Genomic DNA, 18,890 nt, shown 5'->3' with positions numbered 1-18,890 from the left:
GGTGACCCAGGTCACTCACTGTAGTGACACCATTCAATCCCCCACCCCCTTCCCTTCAGTCAGTCAGTCTCTCAGTTCAGGTGGCTGCAGTCACGCAGTGTCTTCTAAACAACATTGTTACACCTGGTATTAAGACGCGCTTTGGTCGATTGGATTATAAATGGACAAGAGAGACGCATTCCCGCTTACATTTGGTGTTTTTAATCCGTCTCTTTGTCGACTTGCGAGTTAAAACGCAAGCGGGAGAAATGACGCGAGACGGAGAAATGACACGTTTAAACTACGCGCAGCCGTGCACTTATATATCACTATATGAGATTACTGCTGCTTGTGTTTTTAGGTAACATGCTCATTTCAGAGCAATTGATTCAATAAGCTTGCGCAACTCTACACCCTTGCTAAATAAAAGAGGCGGAGCGAAGACGCTTTATTTTTATAAAAGTCTTAAGTTTGCACGGAACCCTGGGTTTGTGTTATAAAAACGTTGTGCACAACATTAAACATAGCGTACATAAGTATGTGCTCCGTCAACCATTGTCTTCGTAACTGTGAGTGGCTAACTAATTTGTGAAGTACACAACTTACTGTAAAGCCAAAATTAATCAATGACTTCATAAGTTTCTCTTTATAATGTTATTCTCGTCAAAACTGCAAATGATGCAAGTTTTATGCTTTTGTTCTCTTTGTGTTTTAAAGTTATTTATAATAAGTCAAGTTTACTGTTTAGTGCACTGATATCCAACTAATTTTGGATAATAAAGTTTATTGTTAACTTCATGCCTATAGTACATATCTTTGTCACATCAATATAAGTGTTGGATCACCACATTTGTGAGTGATCACCACATTTGTGACCAGTCACGGAAAGTAGGGACACAAGTCGGATCTGGGCCATTTTGAGTTATTCACAGATTCTGAGAGTGCAGTTTCTAAGCTTTCCAACGATGTGTAACACATGGAAATCTGATAACATATGAAGAAGTTGTGCCCATTTGAATATAGGAACTCAGAAATACTCAAACCGAGAAAATCGAGACGAAAGAGACTCTTCTTTCCAACTGGGGGAGACAATAGGGCTCATTTACATCTCATTAAGCTAAGCCATACCCTCTGTAAAGCCGTTTTTTGAGATACTGATGTTCTATCATCATGTAGTATTTTATGACAGAAGTCCAAATGACAACATGCAAAAATAAACATTGACTTTTTACCTTTGTGTTGATCACAACTCGAATCCAGTCTGTTTCAGATTATCCAATGACCATTTTGTCCACAAATGCGTATAATCCGTGAAATAAAGATGTATAGTCTATATTGTTGACATCAGATTTCGCATGAATGTCTAGTAATACAACATAATATACAATCTGAGGACTATTTACATCGTAACATGTAAGGGTATATGATTACGCTCCGTTAAACACGTGAACCCGCCTTCAAAGTTAAGTTTTTATTTTATAGATAGTATAACAGATCATCCAAACAGCGCCGTCGAAAACGTGACGTCCTTTAGAGATGTTACCAATCGCTCGCTCGTTCCTCCATCAGCCAATGACTTCATGGAAAATATTGATAGACAAAACATATAGCCAATTATATAATGAATTCAACAATCTCTATGTAAATTCTGTGTGTTTGGACTCATGCTGCGCTGCAGGAACTGACAAAGAGATGACGGCGGGGTGCCGCGAGAGCGACTCGAAATTAAACTACTCCGAAAGATTTCTTGAGGAGCTCTCCCGGTGCTTAGGCGTCATCTGACTGCAGCGCCGCATAAAGTCAGTGACGCGGCTGACTTACGATGCAGCTGACTGTTATTTGTTCTGCCCCAGCCTCTTTTATTTTTCTTTTGTTTTGTGCGCCCAAGCTTTACAATCTGGGGAGACGCACGCTATACGCTTGAAAAAACAACAACTTAGCAAACATATCTGAGGAACAGGGCAGCCGCGTCACTACAGTCACGTGACTTCGCGCTCGAGCCGGAAGAGAAGACAATGCTGAATAAAGTCGTAATTCTGCTATTTTTGGACCAAACTGTATTTTCGATGCTGCAACACGTTCAAACTGACCCACTGATGTCATATGGACTACTTAGATGATCTTTTTATTACCTTTCTGGACATGGAAACCATACATAGATTTTCAATGAAGGGGACAGAAAGCTCTCGGACTAAATCTAACGTTAAAACATCTTAAACTGTGTTCCGAAGATGAACGGAGGTCTTCCGAGTTTAGAACGACATAAGGGTGAGTCATTAATTACATTATTTTCATTTTTGGGCGAACTATCCTTATTTAGTAGTCACGCTGTTCCCTTTGGGGGCGGATGCGAAAACACAAGCTTATACAGTATGTAAATATACACAGACAATGACGCCCCCCTGCTGCACGCTAGAATCTCTGGAAAAACAAGCCTATTTTAACCGCAAAATGTACGCTTTTAAATGTACAAAAACTGCTATCTCAAACATGGAGAGGCTTCTTCGTGATCTCAACTAACAGATTCTCCAATAAAACGAAAATCACAAATTTTGAAAAAAAAAACTTCGTTTCTCATTTTCTCGGAACTTGTGCTGCCGACTTGTGTCCCTGGTTTCCGTGACGGGTCACATTTGTGAGTGATCATTGCATTGCATTGTATTTATTCATATACAGTATATTATGTTAAAGTATATAGTGTATTCTATGTACAGTACTGTAGTATAATATACTGTAGTACATACTGAAATATAATATACACATAAAGAATATCGGCCGATATATCGTTATCTGTCTTTTTTTACTCCCTAATATCTGTATCGGCATCGGCCCGAAAAAACGCATATGGGTCGGGCTCTAGTTCAAAAGACAGAAGTGATGAACCCTCAAATATATCTGTCAGCCTCATAATACCTAAAGAATTCCAGAGGTTAAATCCAGAGTCATCGTTACCAGGGGGAAAATCAGGATTGTTTTGAATTGGTGTAAGAACTGATGTTAAATTAGACCTCCCCTCTAACTTGCGTGATTGTGCCCAAGCTTTAACCCCCTGGGGTCCAAAAACGCGGGGCCGCGTTTTGACGTGTTTTTTCCTTATCATGGCAGAATCAACTTAAAATACTCCATCATTAATAATCATACACTTACGTGTTTGACATCATTTGAAACGGTAAAGGGTCTTCTATAATATGTGTTCATTCACAATAACAACAGATCTTTGTGTTTTTGTCAAATAAAGAAAATAAACAGGGTGTGGATCCAGACATTTCTGTCTCCGCCAGCTGTCTCTCAAAACACGTTACAAAAATCAATTGAAACTCCGCGAATACTCGTCACACAAGCATGATACACATATCCAAAGAAAGCCTGAAATGTCTACTTTTAAACAAGCTAAATATAATCGAAAACAAATATTGCCTGTTTATATAATCTGCATTGAAGTAAAGAGAGTACAGTTTTTCCTGGCTGACTTCATTATCTTTAATTTGGTCACGCCCACAGCTGTTGACATGGTAATGAAACCATAACAAGCAAAGCGGAAAGTTTGATCAGATTTAAAGAATTTACCGCATGTTTGGGAGATAAACTTTACACACACGTGAGGAATATCTTCATTTATGTCTGGACATTGAGGAAGAGAAGCATTTATCTTTAACGTTACCTAAGAATAACAATGGAGAACGCACTGGAGCTGGATTAGAAGTAAGTAACGTTAACAGTTAATTTATACCATTTATATTTGCTATCATGTAACTTAATATGCTCATGGCTTGTGCAGTTCAGCCTACATACAGTAACGTTAAGCAACCTTAGCAGACTGCACGCTTCGGATTGAAAAACTTTCGCATTGTTTACAAACGGACGCGATCTCACAAAATGCCGGATTTCACTGTTGCATGCTGTAACAGTGTTAAACACAGTTATTCACTTATATCCTTCATGGAAACTTTCAGTAAGCCTGCACTGCTGTATCTTTTAAGTGTGTGCTGTAATATGATTCCATGTTTACATGCTTATTTACAAACAAATCCGCGTGACCTCCCGTAATGGCGGATATCTTTTACATGCTGTACAGTGTTAGACACAGTTATTATTCACTTTCGTATCCTTCATGGCAACTTTGAGTAATGCGGCGCTGCGGGGTTTGCTGTAAAATGATTCCATGTTGTTTACATCCAAGGCAATTCCATACATTGCGCTTTTTATGAGCGTTTTTGTGAGCGCTGCGTTACACGGAGACGCAAGGTCGCTCACATGGACGCGCCATATGCGATGTGTTTTTAAAGTTCATACGCGCTTACAGAAACTCGTTTAAAACAGAAGCTAGACGATAAGGGGATGGGCATCTGAAAACAGTCATCTGAAAACAGCTTTTTAAATTAATTGCTGCAGATGTTTATCTGAGATTAAGTTTATGTACAAGATAGTATAATGTAACTTAGTATCAGTGACATTTACCCATCAGTTATATAAGTAAGGGTATTTCTGTGGACAATTTATGCTAACAGCTGTTTATATCTCTCTTAGAGGTCTGCATCTTTCTCATCAGTACAAAACTATGAAGTGGAAAAACACTTTTTGGACATAAAGTTATATGGTAACATGAGCCACATGAAGTTTACAGCTCTGTTGTGTATCAGTTTCTTAGTTTATACAAAGTTTTTGAATAAGGTTTGTTTCCAAATAAACTTAAAATGTCCTACTAACCATCATTTCTATTTTGATTATATTGTTAACTTAATAAACCTCAAACAAACATGTATACATTTGTCCTCACATTCTTTACTGTAGTTCATTCTCACATTCCTGCCTCATTATGCAGCTCATTATGCGAGCCTTTGTTTGCTTGCTGTCAATCAATCCTTCTCGCATACAGCCCGTCTAAACAAAAAGTGTCTTACAATTTCTAAATGAATACATTGTTTTATGTGAATAAGTAGGCATGGTGATTGTCACATCATTTTAAAGAAAAAACTCTAGACTACTAGATTCTGTTTAGGAAAGTCTTGTTAAAACATGTTTAGTATGGGTTTTGTGGACTTATATCAGTGACTTAAACATTTTGCTTTTTTAAAAACCACGCATAAACATTTTTCTCTCAAAAATACAAACATGTACATACATGTAGCTCATATAATATTTTAGCCCAGTTTGTGCTGAACGCAGTGGTATGAGACACTTGCCATTATTATGTTTTAAAGCAACTGAAAAAAGACCAAATGTAAGAGCATGTCAGAACCTCTGAGAGTGTCCCAAAATGGTTGGACCCCAGAGGGTTAAGGGTGTTTTGTATGATTGGGCTATCATACAGAGCTTTTAGCTTTATAGGGTTGACAACAAACAAAAGATTCTGAAGAGGACACTGAGATTGCGTGGCTTCAAGATCAAGCCAAATAGAACCTGGATCATTCTTCAACCAATCCGCCACAAAACGAAGCAGACACGCCAGCTGATACAATTTAATATTGGGAACATCTAGACCACCCTTATGACTAGGGAGCTGTAGTTTGTTCATTTTCAACTTTGGTTTCCTTTTACTCCATATAAAACAAGAAAGCCATCCATTAAGCTCCTTAACTTTGTTAGAAAGTAAAATAGGCAGCATCATTAAGGGGTACATTAAACAAGGTAAAATGTTCATTTTAATAATAGCAATTCTTCCCAAAAAAGATATGGGAAGAGCATTCCACCTCTGCAAATCATTATGTATTTTTTTCAAGTTATTTTTAAATAAAAGTTGAAATGTTGGGGTTGTATGAAGCCCTAAATAAGTAAAACCTGACATGGAATATTTAACAGGGAAAGAAGAGAGCATGTGTGTTTCTGAGGTAAGACTGCCCAATGGTAAAGCAACAGATTTTGTCAAATTAATCTTATAACCAGAAAATTCTCCAAAGAAGTGGATAACATCTAATAATCGTGGAACTGATGTATTTACATCCGACAGGAATAGCAGAACGTCATCTGCATAAAGTGAAATCTTGTGTTGTTTGTCATTTATTGTAACCCCTTTAATCACCAAATCATATCTTATTGCTTCTGCCAAGGGTTCAATGGCAAGGGCAAAGAATAATGGGGAAAGTGGGCAGCCTTGTCTGGTGCCTCTGCCCAGAAGAAATGTTTTAGATCTAATGCTATTAGTGATGATGGCAGATGAAGGTTCAGTATAGAGCAACTGCACCCACCTCAAAAACTTTTCCCCAAACCCAAATTTCTCCAGAGTATAAATTAAATAGAGCCATTCAACGCGATCAAATGCCTTTTCGGCATCTAATGAAATAACTAAAGTGTCAAGTTTTCAATTCTGTGAAATATTAATTATATTCAAAAGCCTTCTGACATTGTGACTAGAACTCCTTCCTTTAATGAAACCAGTCTGGTCCTCGCAAACCAATATTTGCAATACCTGCTCTAATCGAAGTGCAATTATTTTGGACAACATTTTCAAATCACAGTTGAGCAGTGCTATTGGCCTGTAAGATCCACAGTCCTCTGGATCTTTCCCTTTTTTTTTTAAATTAATGAGATATCAGCCTCTCTTAGTGAATCGGGTAGCAATCCTTTTTCAAAAAAGTGGTTTAACATCTCAAGAAGGGGATCCAACAGGACATAATGGAATTCCTTATATAATTCAGAACTTATGCCATCCGGGCCCGGTGCTTTACCGGCCTGGAGACTCTGAAGTGCTTGCATAGCCTCTTCTTTACTAACTGGGGTATCAAGAAAGTCCTTATAAGCTTGTGGGAGAGTTTTCAGGGGGAAATTATTAAAAAAGGAATACATTTTCTCTGCAACATCAACACATTTTTCAGATTTATATAAATTTGAATAAAATTCCCTAAACACATCATTAATTGAAGGATTATCAAAATGTCATTTGCCAGATGTGTCTAACACCGATGTAATTAATTGTTGCTTTGCCCTAACCTTGGTCAACTGAGCAAGATATTTACTGGGCTTGTTGCCATGCTCATATAATCTCTGCTTTGAAAATAAAAAAATTGTATTAGCTTTTTGTGTTAACAACAAATCCAAAGAAGTCCTAATATTAGATATTCTTTCAAGTATTTTAGAATCCAAAGTTGCATTAAATTCTTTTTTAGCATTATCAAGTTCAGTTTTAAGAAGTTTCTGCTTTGCCAGTTGTCTGCGTCGCTTACTAGATGAGTATGAAATAATCAGCCCTCTAATATATGCTTTGCAAGTTTTCCATACTAAAGATGGGCTGACTGAATCAGTAGAATTAATTGAGAAAAACATTTTGAGTTCTGCACGGAGAAAAGCTGAGTCCTTGAGTAAGCTAGTGTTAAAGCACCACCTCCTTGTTCGTTGTGGGACTCCCTGAATTAATAAATCTAGATAATACAGCAGCATGATCTGATACCAAAATGTTACCCAACTGACAGCAGGCAACCGATTGCAAAAGCAGCTTATTAATAAGGAAATAGTAAATTCTTGTATGACATTTGTGTGGGGCTGAATAGAAGGTAAAGTCCCTTTGTGTGGGGTTAAGAGTGCGCCAAACATCCAAATAGTCCAGTTCCTCACAGATAGCTACTAATGCTTTTGACTGCTTAGTATGATAGGGATTTCTAACAGGCCATTTGTCCAACAAAGGGTTCATCAGGCAGTTAAAATCCCCTCTGATTATGAGTGTTTCAGAGGGATATACAGAAAATTTAGCAAGGGTTGACATGAGAAAATCTGGGGAGAAGTTTGGAGGAAAGTACACATTTAGCAGCGATACCTCTTCCCCATAGAGAATCCCATTAATATAAACATATCTACCTAAACAGTCTTTGTCGCTCCTTACAACATTAAGGGTGTTTTCACATATAGTTCATTTTAAAAGAAGCAAACCCAGTTCACTTAAAGTGAACCAGAAAAGGAACTAGCTGAATGTGACCTCAGTCCTTTTGGTGTTCACAATATAGTGGACTCAAAAGAGCACCCAGTTCTTTTTTTGGTCCTCTTCAGAACTGAAGTGATCTCAGACCTTTTCTTGTTCACATCACAACTTCATAAGAACTCCGACCCCAGCTTTCTGTGCAGCAGTTGATTTTGATACAATGTCCAAACGACACGCAAAGCGGACCGGGACCTCATTGATTTCACATATCAAAAAGAAATCGAACCACAAAAGAACCCAAAAGCGAACCGCACTCAGACCACCTCCTGACGTGGTCTGAGTTCGGTTCACTTCTGGGTCCTTTTAGGGGAGTCTGAGATCACTTGGTTTGTTCACATATACACCCTGAACTAATCTGAGAGCGTTTGGAGGGCTCAAACGAACTAGGTGTGAAAACACCCTAAAAGGGATATTCTTATTAATAAGTATAGCAACCTCTCTACTACTAGTTATAAATGATGAAAAAAAGATTTGGCCAATCCAGCTGTGTTTTAACTTTAAATGTGCCTCATCATCTAGATGTGTTTCCTGTAGTAAGGCAATATCTACCCTTACCTTAATAAGAATAGACATAACCCTCCTTAATTTTAGTGTTCCATGCAAACCCCTAACATTCCCAGTGCATATTCTTAGTTTACTACCCAGCATTGATGCATAAGGCAATTTTTAATGTATAAATACAGACATATGGAAATGCTCCTCCCTTCATAAAATAACAAATTAAGTACTCGGATAAAAAAGAGCCTGCCCAAACTTTAACAGTGAACCTTATAATGAACATTATAAAAAAAAACAAAAAAACAAAAACAACCGTGAACAATTCAATTCAATTCAATTTTATTTATATAGCGCTTTTCACAATTTGGTAATTGTATCAAAGCAGCTTTACATAATAGATGCAGTGAAAAGCACAGAAAATCGACAGATAGCACAACATAATAAACGGTAGCACAAGCAGTTAAATTTGCTACGGCTATAAATCAACATTATAAGCAAACGTATTACTAATGTAACGTATATACGATCCGTAAAGTTATATAAGCCCATCTAAAGTAACCAGGTACAGTTCAAGATAAGACGTTCACTTTGTCGAGTTAATAAAGGCCAGAACTTCGTCAGGGGATTCACAAATTTTAGTAGTTTTACCGATGGGAACGCGGAGCTTGGCCGGGTAAAGCATGACATACTGTGCTCCCATCTGCTGTAGCTTTTGCCGCGCCGTATAAAACTCCCGTTGCCTGCGTTGAACATCAGCCGAAAAATCCTGATAGAACGAAATTTTACAGCTGTTGTACATCAGGTCCCCCTTTTGGGCCGCACGTCTGCTGGCATCCACAACCCGCTGCTTGTCTTGAAAGTTATGGAAACGAACAATAAGTCAGGCCAAAAGAATCAGGCCAAAAAGTTTCTAATGACATAATACCTCAGGTTGCATTGCCAAAATTGTTTAAATTAAGTACTCAACTGAGCAAATAATGAGTTTTATGTTGAGTGAGGCAGGAGCATCAGCAAAAGCGTCTACCTCTCGTGCCACCATCTTGGCCCCCCAATCAACTTTTTTTTTATTGTGTTCCTAAATATTTTTATTTAGAAGCAAATGTACTCCTTGGGAAAAAGGTTAGTGTAGAGCCCTGACCAACACTTAGAAAAGTGATTTAGTCAAGAGCAGTAAGAGATTTTCACAAAAACATGAGTGACAGACAGGAGCAAAATTGGGTAACTTTCCCAGGGGCAGTAGTTTACTCATGTATTTATTTGTTCATTTTTTACTCATGAAAAGTCACTTGATTGGTGGACAACAGAGAACAAGAGCAACACCGTCATGACCGTAACCTTCTTAAAACTGATGCCATTTATCTGAGCACGTCATTAATGCCCAGGCGCTCTAAAATGTCTTGCATGCCAGGGAGCTAGAACAAGACACTCGCTGGTTTTAGGTGCTAGGAGCCCAAGAACCATGCTGGTGCGTGTTAGAAGGAATCCTCTCTCTACAAGCTCTCCGCATAAAGTGAAGCCCAAAAACCCTCATGTGAGGAAAAGCATGCAATGTGCATGTTAATGTGAAACTATGATGATGATAATAATAATAACCATTCGCCAACTATCGTCATGACTATCGGCATAAAAGCCTGCCATTGGCGATATGTCTGAAGATTGTCAATACACGATACTTTAGTCTATCGGCACAACCCTAGTACCGACTTGGGTACCGAGTAACGTGTACTTTTTGTGTTATTGGTACAGACTACTAGATTTTGGTACAGTGACATCCCTACACACAAGTATGACCGCTTGAATTAAGTCAAGTTTAGATGAAACACTTCTTCACAAAGCAATGCATTAAGAGTCCGTTAACTCAGTTACTGTTGCATTCACTCTTTACAGGTCATCAAACAGACCAGAGGTGGCCAGTATAGAGGCAGTGGATGTGAATGAGCGTCAGTGTTCCCAGAGAGCCATTCTGCAGGCCCGATCGACTCAACCATCCAGACTTACGAGTATTATACTTGCTGAGGACATCTGTGAGTTTCCACTTTTATCAGTCTTATAAACTATAGGTGGTGATTTGATGTTGGTAAAGCTTTGTCATTGCTGCCAGTGTCCTGATGATGTTATTGCTAATATTAATTTTGGTTAAGTCATTTGGTTTGTCTGTACATGTGACTTCCAAAGTAGTATCTGATTTCTGAAAATCTGTCTGAAAAACTAAAAACAACCTAAATTGGCAATTACAGGATTCTTCTTTTAAACTACTACATGTGAAAACATTATTTAATCACTTTAGGTCAGTGCTTCCCAGTACTGGTCCTCAAGCACCCCTCCCAGAAAGTTTTATATGTCTCCTTATTAAAAAACCTGATTCAACTTATCAGCCTCCTTCCAAAATAGTAAGCACGTCTCCCTAACAAGCTAATAAGTTAAATAAGGAGACATCTAAAACTTTCTGTGAGGGAGTGCTCGAGGACCAGAATTGGGAAGCACTGCTTTTAGGTGATTTAACAGTATACCAGAGACAACATTCAGAACAAATTCATATAAAAAAACTAGGGGGTTGACCGATATGTTTTTTTAATGGTTAAAGCAGATACCGATAGTTTAAAAATCTTAAAAACGCTGCTAATATCAAACTTCTTTTAACCCAACTGTAAAAATTGACCTTTTTCGTTTTATTTTGTTCTATTTAATTGCACAAGACCAGAAAAGCTTGATAAAATGCTGCACTCTAATAATAAAATATTCGTTAATAATTACAGACTCCAGTAACACATGATCTTTCAATTACTTCAAGTTGAAGCAAGCTTTAAAGTCAATCTAGGTAAATATAAAATAAATAAGTAAATAGAGAAAAATATGAAAATTTAACATTTTAAAAGCAAAATTTAAACTGAAAATTACTATGACACGAATTGAAATTTACAATAAAAATAAAGTAAATAAATAACAGCTAAAACATTTGAATTAAATGTTTCTATTTACCTCATTGTTTACAACCATGTTGCTTGTTTTGAACTAATGGGCAAAACTGATTTTTAAATAATAGAGCATACAGTTATTTGAAATTTTAAACAAATATCTGATTATTTATTTATTTAGTTAAAGATTAATGATAGGTTTTTTAAATTGTTGCTTGTTAGGCAAATGCTATATGGACATAGATAATAATGAGCTTAACAAGTTTGTACTGTTGTTACTGGGCTTTTTATTATTATTATTATTATTATTAATATTATTATTCCAAACCAAATTTCCGCAATTAATTTAGCTCGAACCGTTTAACTTAGAAACTTCATTTAAAGTCTCAAACGTGCGGACTATTCGGGAATAGTGTGCTATGACTTTTATATTTTTTAAGGTTTGTGTTAACGCAAACAGCCAGCAGACGCGGAGTTAATGCGCTATTTGCAAGGGAAGGCAACTGATATCGTTGACGACCCGCTGAATTGGGGGAGGAACAATGAGGGAAGATATTGGCCGTTTCTCAATCCGAAGACTGTAGCCTCCGGAGGTCGCATTTGCAAGCTGCATATGTCATCAAGACTGTCTTATTTCAGAATATTTACAATTATAAAGTTGACTATTATTCTTTGTTAATCATACATTGTTGTAATATGCTTATGACTTGCAAATGTCTGAAAATAATAAACCAGGCTTGATGACATACAGCCTGCATATGCGACCTTCGGATTGAGAAACGGACGTTCTCTCTTGGTCACTCAAAGTTGCGAAAAAGTATCAATCTGCGCTACCAGTACATCATCAGAACACGTTTTCAGCGCGGCTGGAAACATTATAACCCCAAAAGGTTTCTCACTTGTTATTTCATGAGTGGAAGTGCTACAATAAACACGCAGATATGCGCCGATCCCCTGGGTGCTTCTTTTACATTTTTATATTTGTATGCATTATTTATGAGACCCATATGCATCAATGTGCGCATGCACGCACCCACCAACCTACCTCCCCACACACAATATATAACCACCGCGGTGAATTTGTGCATTACCACCGCAGTGGTAAAAAACTGCCCCCGTCACAGCCCTCATTAAAATGGCATAAAGCAAATGGCAGTGCAGGACAAAACACCCAAGGTTCTCAGAAGGTAAAATGCCATTTGTGCAGTGTGGCTTTTGTAGTCGCGTTGCATCTTGTTTATGCATTTTGCATTCTCTCTCTCTCTCTCTCTCTCTCTCTCTCTCTCTCTCTCTCTCTCTCTCTCTCTCTCTCTCTCTCTCTCTCTCTCTCTCTCTCTCTCTCTCTCTCTCTCTCTCTCTCTCTCTCTCTCTCTCTCTCTCTCTCTCTCTCTCTCAAATTCAAATTCAAATTCAAATAAGCTTTATTGGCATGACTTGTACAGCATTGCCAAAGCATTGGCCATTACATAAACATAAAAAAAAAAAAAAAATATTGGTTATAATATATAGACAAAAACAAAATAAATGTATATATATACACACATTTAAATAAATGAATAAAAAAGAAAAAAAAATTATAATAATACATAAATGCAAAACATAAGTAAAAAACTTTGTACATCTATTCAGACATGTTAAGATGTTAAATCTGACTTTAGTTAGGTACACTGGCTGACTCTCTCTGTTTATGGCAGGCTGTTACATATTTTGCTGCTGTTGTGATCAAGCTGGATTTTTCTCCCAATATACATTTTAATTTTTCTGGGTTTGATAGTGCCATAAAATTTGGCATTATTTGTTCAAATGTTGTAAAGTAGGCAGATCGAATGTTTTGATACTGATCACATTGTAGAAAAAAGTGTTCTTCTGTTTCCACAGCTTTCTGTGCACACAATAAACACAGTCTCTGCTCTCGAGGCTGCCATCTTTGTTTGTGACGTCCTCTCTCTATGGCCAGATAATGATCACTCAATCTGTATTTAGTTAGTGTCTTTCTCATTTTATGATCTTTCACACAGTTCAGGTATTCTGCTGGCCTGTAATCCTCTCTCAGTTGTAAATAAAGTTCCATCTTTCTTTGTGATTGTGTGACATCTTTCCAATAGGCTATGTATTTTTGCTTTTGTACTTTTATAATTTGTTTGGGCCAAAAAGGGCTTTGTTGGTCTGGATGTAGATCTATCATGAGTTGTGAAAGGCCTCCAGATCTGTGCAGGTTCTGCTCTTCACACTGCAGGGCTTGAGCCTGATATGAGTTTGGGTCACTGGATTGTAAGTGCTTGTAAAATTTCAGAGCTCTTTTTTGGATGGTGATCAATAAGGGGTATTGCCCTAATTCAGCTCTACATGAATTGTTTGGTGTTGCTCTATTTACTTTTAGGATGCTCTTACAAATTTGGGTATGCAACGTTTCGGTTTCCTCTTTTTCCCATTTAGAAAAATCTTGAGTTCTTAGTGGTCCCCATATTTCACTGCCATATAATGCAATTGGTTCAATTATTGCCTTTATGATTTTTAACCATGTTTGAGTTGGAATGTCATATTGGATTGTATTTTTAATCATATAGAAGACTCTCAATGATTTTGCTTTTAGTTCTTTTATTGCCGAATTAAAGTTCCCAGTTGAACTTATTTTTAGTCCCAGATAGGTGTATTCATGGGTGTGTTGGATAACTTGGTCTCCTGCTCTGAAGGTGTATTTATATTCCCTGCATCTGGATCGGTTTTGAAAAATCATTATTTTGGTCTTTGCCATATTAATTTTAAGAGCCCATGTTTGACTGAATGTTTCTAAGAGGTCAAGGAGCTGTTGCAGTCCCTCTTTTGTTTTGGACAGAATGACTAAATCATCTGCAAAGAGGAGACATTTAATTTCTGATTCATTCAGGGTTGGGCCAGGAGCAGTGGAATTATTTAGGGTTTTGGCTAATTCATTGATATAAATGTTAAATAGACTGGGGCTTAATGGGCAACCTTGTCTGACTCCTCGTTGTTGTGAGAAAAATTCTGTGCGATTGTTGCCTATTTTCACCGCACATGAGTTATTTTTGTACATGTTACTGATTAAATCAAACGTTCTCCCTCCAATCCCATTTTCCAGTAATTTTAAGAAGAGTCCCTCATGCCATATCGAATCAAAAGCCTTCTCAAAATCAACAAAGCAAGCGAAAACTTTGGCTTTGTTTTGGTGTACATGTTTATCAACGAGAGTGTGGAGGGTATAGATGTGGTCCGAAGTTCTGTGTTTGGGCAGAAATCCAATTTGACTTTTCTCCAAGACGTTGTGGGTTTTAAGAAAGTTTTGCAGTCTTTGATTAATAATGGAACAGAATACTTTCCCCAGGTTGCTGTTGACACATATGCCTCTGTAATTGTTCGGGTCAAATTTGTCTCCTTGTTTAAAGATGGGCGTAATGAGGCCTTGATTCCAGGCATCCGGAAAATATCCTACACTCAGTACGGTGTTAAATAATAAGATTATTGCAGTCTTAAATTTGGTATTGGTGTATTTAATCATTTCATTCAATATTCCATCAATGCCACATGCTTTGTTTGATTTTAATGCATGTAATCTATCAATTAGCTCTTTCATTGTGAATGGGAAATCCAGAGGATTCTGGTTATCTTTAATTTTTTCTTTAAGGATTTCTAATTTAGTTTTGATTTTATTTCGAGCAGGATTTATCTCGGTTGTTTTGTACAGATTTTCAAAGTGTGTCTTCCATATGTTTCCATTTTGAATGGCCAATTCTTCTTGTTTTGATCTATAGAGAGCGTTCCAGTGATTCCAGAAGTTACTTGTATTTATTGACTCCTCCATTTCATTGAATATTTCTTCTGTATGTTTTTCCTTTTTTGCTCTGAGAGTTTGTTTGTATTCTTTAAGAACTTGATTATATTGATGGCGGAGTTCTTGATTGTCAGGATCCCTGTGTTTTTGATTTGAAAGCTTTCGTACTGTTGTTCTGAGACTTTTACACGTATTGTCAAACCATTTTTCTGTGTTGTTTCTTGGTTTCCTTTTTGATATTTTTTTTAATTCGCAGATCGATGCCAATTTGTGGAATATATAAGTGATGTCATTTACAGCCAGATTTATTCCTTCTTTATTTTGTGGATAAGAGTTCATTATAAATTTGTCCAATAATAGGTTGATACCTTGATTTTCCATTGCACTTTGATAATTTTCTTTGGTGTTTTTTCTCCATTTGTAAGATTGTTGCAATCTTTCTAATTGAGAGGGTTGTTTGTATATTGTATGGTTTTGAGTTTGTTTTAGGTAAAGTGTAATTTTACAGTGATCTGACAGAGGTGTTTGAGGACTGACTGTAAATGCTCTGAGAAGCACTGGATCAATGTCTGTAATGAAGTAATCTACAGTGCTGTTACCCAGAAAAGAATTAAAGGTGTAACAGCCGAAAGAGTCTCCTCTAATGCGACCGTTCACTATATACAAGCCCAGTGATTGACAGAGCTCTAGGAGACTTTTCCCACTTCTGTTGGTGAGTTTATCATAATTATTTCTGGGATGGCGTGAGGGCAGAGGGTGCATGGTGCTTGTAATATATTTGTCTCCCTGTATTGACAAAGTCTGGTTCATTTCCAGTCCTGGCATTTAGATCGCCACACAATATTACATTGCCTTTGGTCTGGAAATGGCAGATCTCATCTTGTAGGATGGTAAATGTGTCTTGATTAAAATAAGGAGAATCAGCTGGGGGTAAATATGTAGCACACAAGAATATGTCACGGTCCGTGGACACGATATCTTTTTGAATTTTTAACCAAATGTAAAATTTTTCAACTTTTATAGACTTGATGGAGTCTGAGAGCTGTGCTCTGTACCATATAAGCATTCCCCCTGAAGGGAAGTTGGAGGATGCCTTCTCTGTGACGTGTATGAGAGCTGTAGCTACTCTCTCTTGCAGGGCTCTCAGGTCGTTGGTGCCGGTATGGATGATAATATGACTGGGGGAACCCAGCTGTTCTTCACATAAGAGCTCCAAAGCCTTCTGTGTGTTTGGGCACCATATTTTTTTAACATTTCTTTTTGGGAACAGTTTCTTTTCATTAATAAACTTCCCATTGGAGTCCATCAAAAGTATGATTTCAGGCTGTGTTTGACTGTTGGAGTCAGATGGAGGAGGGCTGCTGTGGTTGATAGTTATTGGAGCTGATGAAGGAGTCAGATCTTGACTATGTTGTTCTTCTTCTTCTTCTTTTTGTGTCAGCTGCTGCTCTTTTTGACCTGACAATTGTTTTCTGTAGGACTGTCTGTCCCCTATCAGTTCTCTCATCTCTTCTCTTATTACAGATAGTTGTTTGTTGTCCTCCTCTCTCTGTATTTTCAGTTCCTTAAGTTCTTCTTTTAACATTGCTATTTCTTTCCTGTAATCTTCTTCTTTCTCTGTTTGATCAGTCTGTTTTGTTACTTTATGTAGCTCCTCTCTCAGTTGTATTAGTTCCATCTCCATCTCTCTGAATTTTTCTTTCATATCGTTGATGGTGCTGTTTAAAAGGGAGATCTCACTGTCATCTGTTGACTGCTCATTGGTGTTTTGACAGGTGGTCGTGTCTTCTGTTTGTTTCATTGTATTGTGGTTTGTTTTGTTCAGCTGGGCCTTTTCTTTAATTTGGAGAAAATCTTTTCCAAACTGTTTCAGATCGCCCTGAATCATCACAGTCCCATTTTTGTACAGATTAAGTGTTATGATGACCGAATCTGAATGATCATTTTCTTTGATCTGCAGTTTCCACCCGTTACTGATGCCCTTTCTGATGACAGTAATGTAATGCTGTCTTACTGCTGAATGCCAAGCTTCCGGCTCTTCTGTGTAAAATATGGCATTACTGACCTCTCCATTTTTGTATAAGTCACAGTACAGTGTCTCGGGTCTGTCCTTGAGGAGCTTTTCTTTATATTTTTTCTTTAAGATCTCATTGCTAGCTTTAGATGGGTATGTGATGGGGATTGAATCTGTCATTGTTCAAATCTTCTGACAGTTACTGACAGTTTGTTGTTGTTCTATGAAAAGGCAGATATTCAATGAAGTAAGCCCTTATATTGTAGCTTAATTAATCCAAAAATAGCAATTTCTGGTCAAAATCTTTCTCCAAAAATAAAGGTAGTTGATTGTAGACCTTGTGCAGTATGTCTGTGGTCACTCAGGTTTTTCTTCTTTTCTCTCTGTGGCAGCTGAATGAACTTTTAGGCTCTTTTCTGTCAGTTGTCTTCTGCTGTTTTTTCCTGATTAATTTAATCTCTTTTTGCAGGTATTTAGTTGTAGAAAGTCTTTCTGTCTTAAATCTGATAAAACTGAATGCTTGTCTTATTTTAAAACAACATTAAAAGTCAAAAAATCAGGAGCTCATCTTTTTGCTGCTGCTCAACGGAACTCTCTCTCGCTCTTTCTCTCTTTTCAATGAATTACGGTGAAAGGCCGCTACATCCAAAAGTCAGGGGGCTCTCTCGTGCAGAAACTCAAAATGCGCTGTAGACGAAAAGCAAAACATTAGCACTAATATGGATGTTGTTATTGTACAAGTAGATAAATGTTGTGTGGGAGACATCATTGCAGATGTACATTAATAAATTAATAGACCCAAAGGTTCACATACTTTTTCCACCCTGCACTATGAATGTTTACGTGTTGTGTTCAATAAAAACATTAAAACGTATAATGCTTGTGCGTATTAGTTTAAGCAGACTGTGTTTCTCTATTGTTGTGACTTAGATGAAGATCAGAACTAGGGCTGGGACAATGCATTGACGACGTAGACGCAAAAAATACGTCAACGCAAAATATGCGCGTCGATTCGTCAGACCCAAAAAGGCGGCGCCGTAGAACAGTAGCAACGCGAGTGGCTTCAGTCCACGCCGGTTTCAGTACGATCTGTACGTGCAGCGCGTGTTTTTTTTCAGCGCCAATGTTAACAAGCATGCACCCTGCCACATGAGCAGCGCGAGTTCGCGGCTTTGTAACAACTGTGCTGCAATCGTTTCTGCATCAGTTCTGCTGCGCTGCTCATGCTCAATTGAAGTGAAAGTGCTTTGTTTATGGTTTAAATGCTTGTGGATTGGCGCGAAAAAGTGTCATTTTACCATAAAATCATGAATGTGAAGTGTGTTTTAAACAGTCATGACTTTGAGCAATTTAACAGAAAGCAATGAAATATGTCACTGTTGCCAGAAGACTGCGCTTTCATTCACTCTCTGTCCAGCAGTAAATAAGTCCTCATCTATCTTAACAAACTTAAGAGAAAGAGATTTAAAAATGTATGTGCCTCTTAAGTCTATAATTGTGTTTATCTCTGTCATTAAATGGACTAGAACAGCACGAAAACAACGTGGATTAAACAAATAAAGTTTTAAAAGTTACACTGACCATTAAAAGGCACATTGAAGACGTTTTGCTCATAAATGCATGCAAAATAAAGTAATTTGAACTTGAGATTTTTATTCATTTACTAAACTGCACAGTATGAGCTGCAAACGCTTTATTGAATGCTACCTCTGACTAAGAATGCATTATTTTGCACTTGTATAGTCTTTTTTTATTTTGAAATTTTAAGAGCAATGAACATATTTT

General features: G+C 37.4%; 1 protein-coding gene across 2 annotated transcripts in view; it reads left to right on the top strand.

Moving 5' to 3' along the window:
• The window catches only part of nup210 (nucleoporin 210), a 302,105-nt gene that overhangs the window by 49,485 nt on the left and 233,730 nt on the right, over window positions 1-18,890 (top strand). For both annotated transcript variants that reach the window (XM_073853990.1, XM_073853989.1), the window contains exon 2: window positions 10,274-10,410. In XM_073853990.1, coding sequence (XP_073710091.1) covers window positions 10,274-10,410 — 137 coding nt within the window. The remainder of the gene's footprint in view (window positions 1-10,273; window positions 10,411-18,890) is intronic.

Source organism: Misgurnus anguillicaudatus, chromosome 16 (assembly GCF_027580225.2).
Source record: "Misgurnus anguillicaudatus chromosome 16, ASM2758022v2, whole genome shotgun sequence".
NCBI classification, from domain to species: Eukaryota; Metazoa; Chordata; class Actinopteri; order Cypriniformes; family Cobitidae; genus Misgurnus; species Misgurnus anguillicaudatus.
The sequence above is the reverse complement of the archived record's forward strand: the minus strand, read 5'-3'. Positions and strand labels throughout refer to the sequence as shown.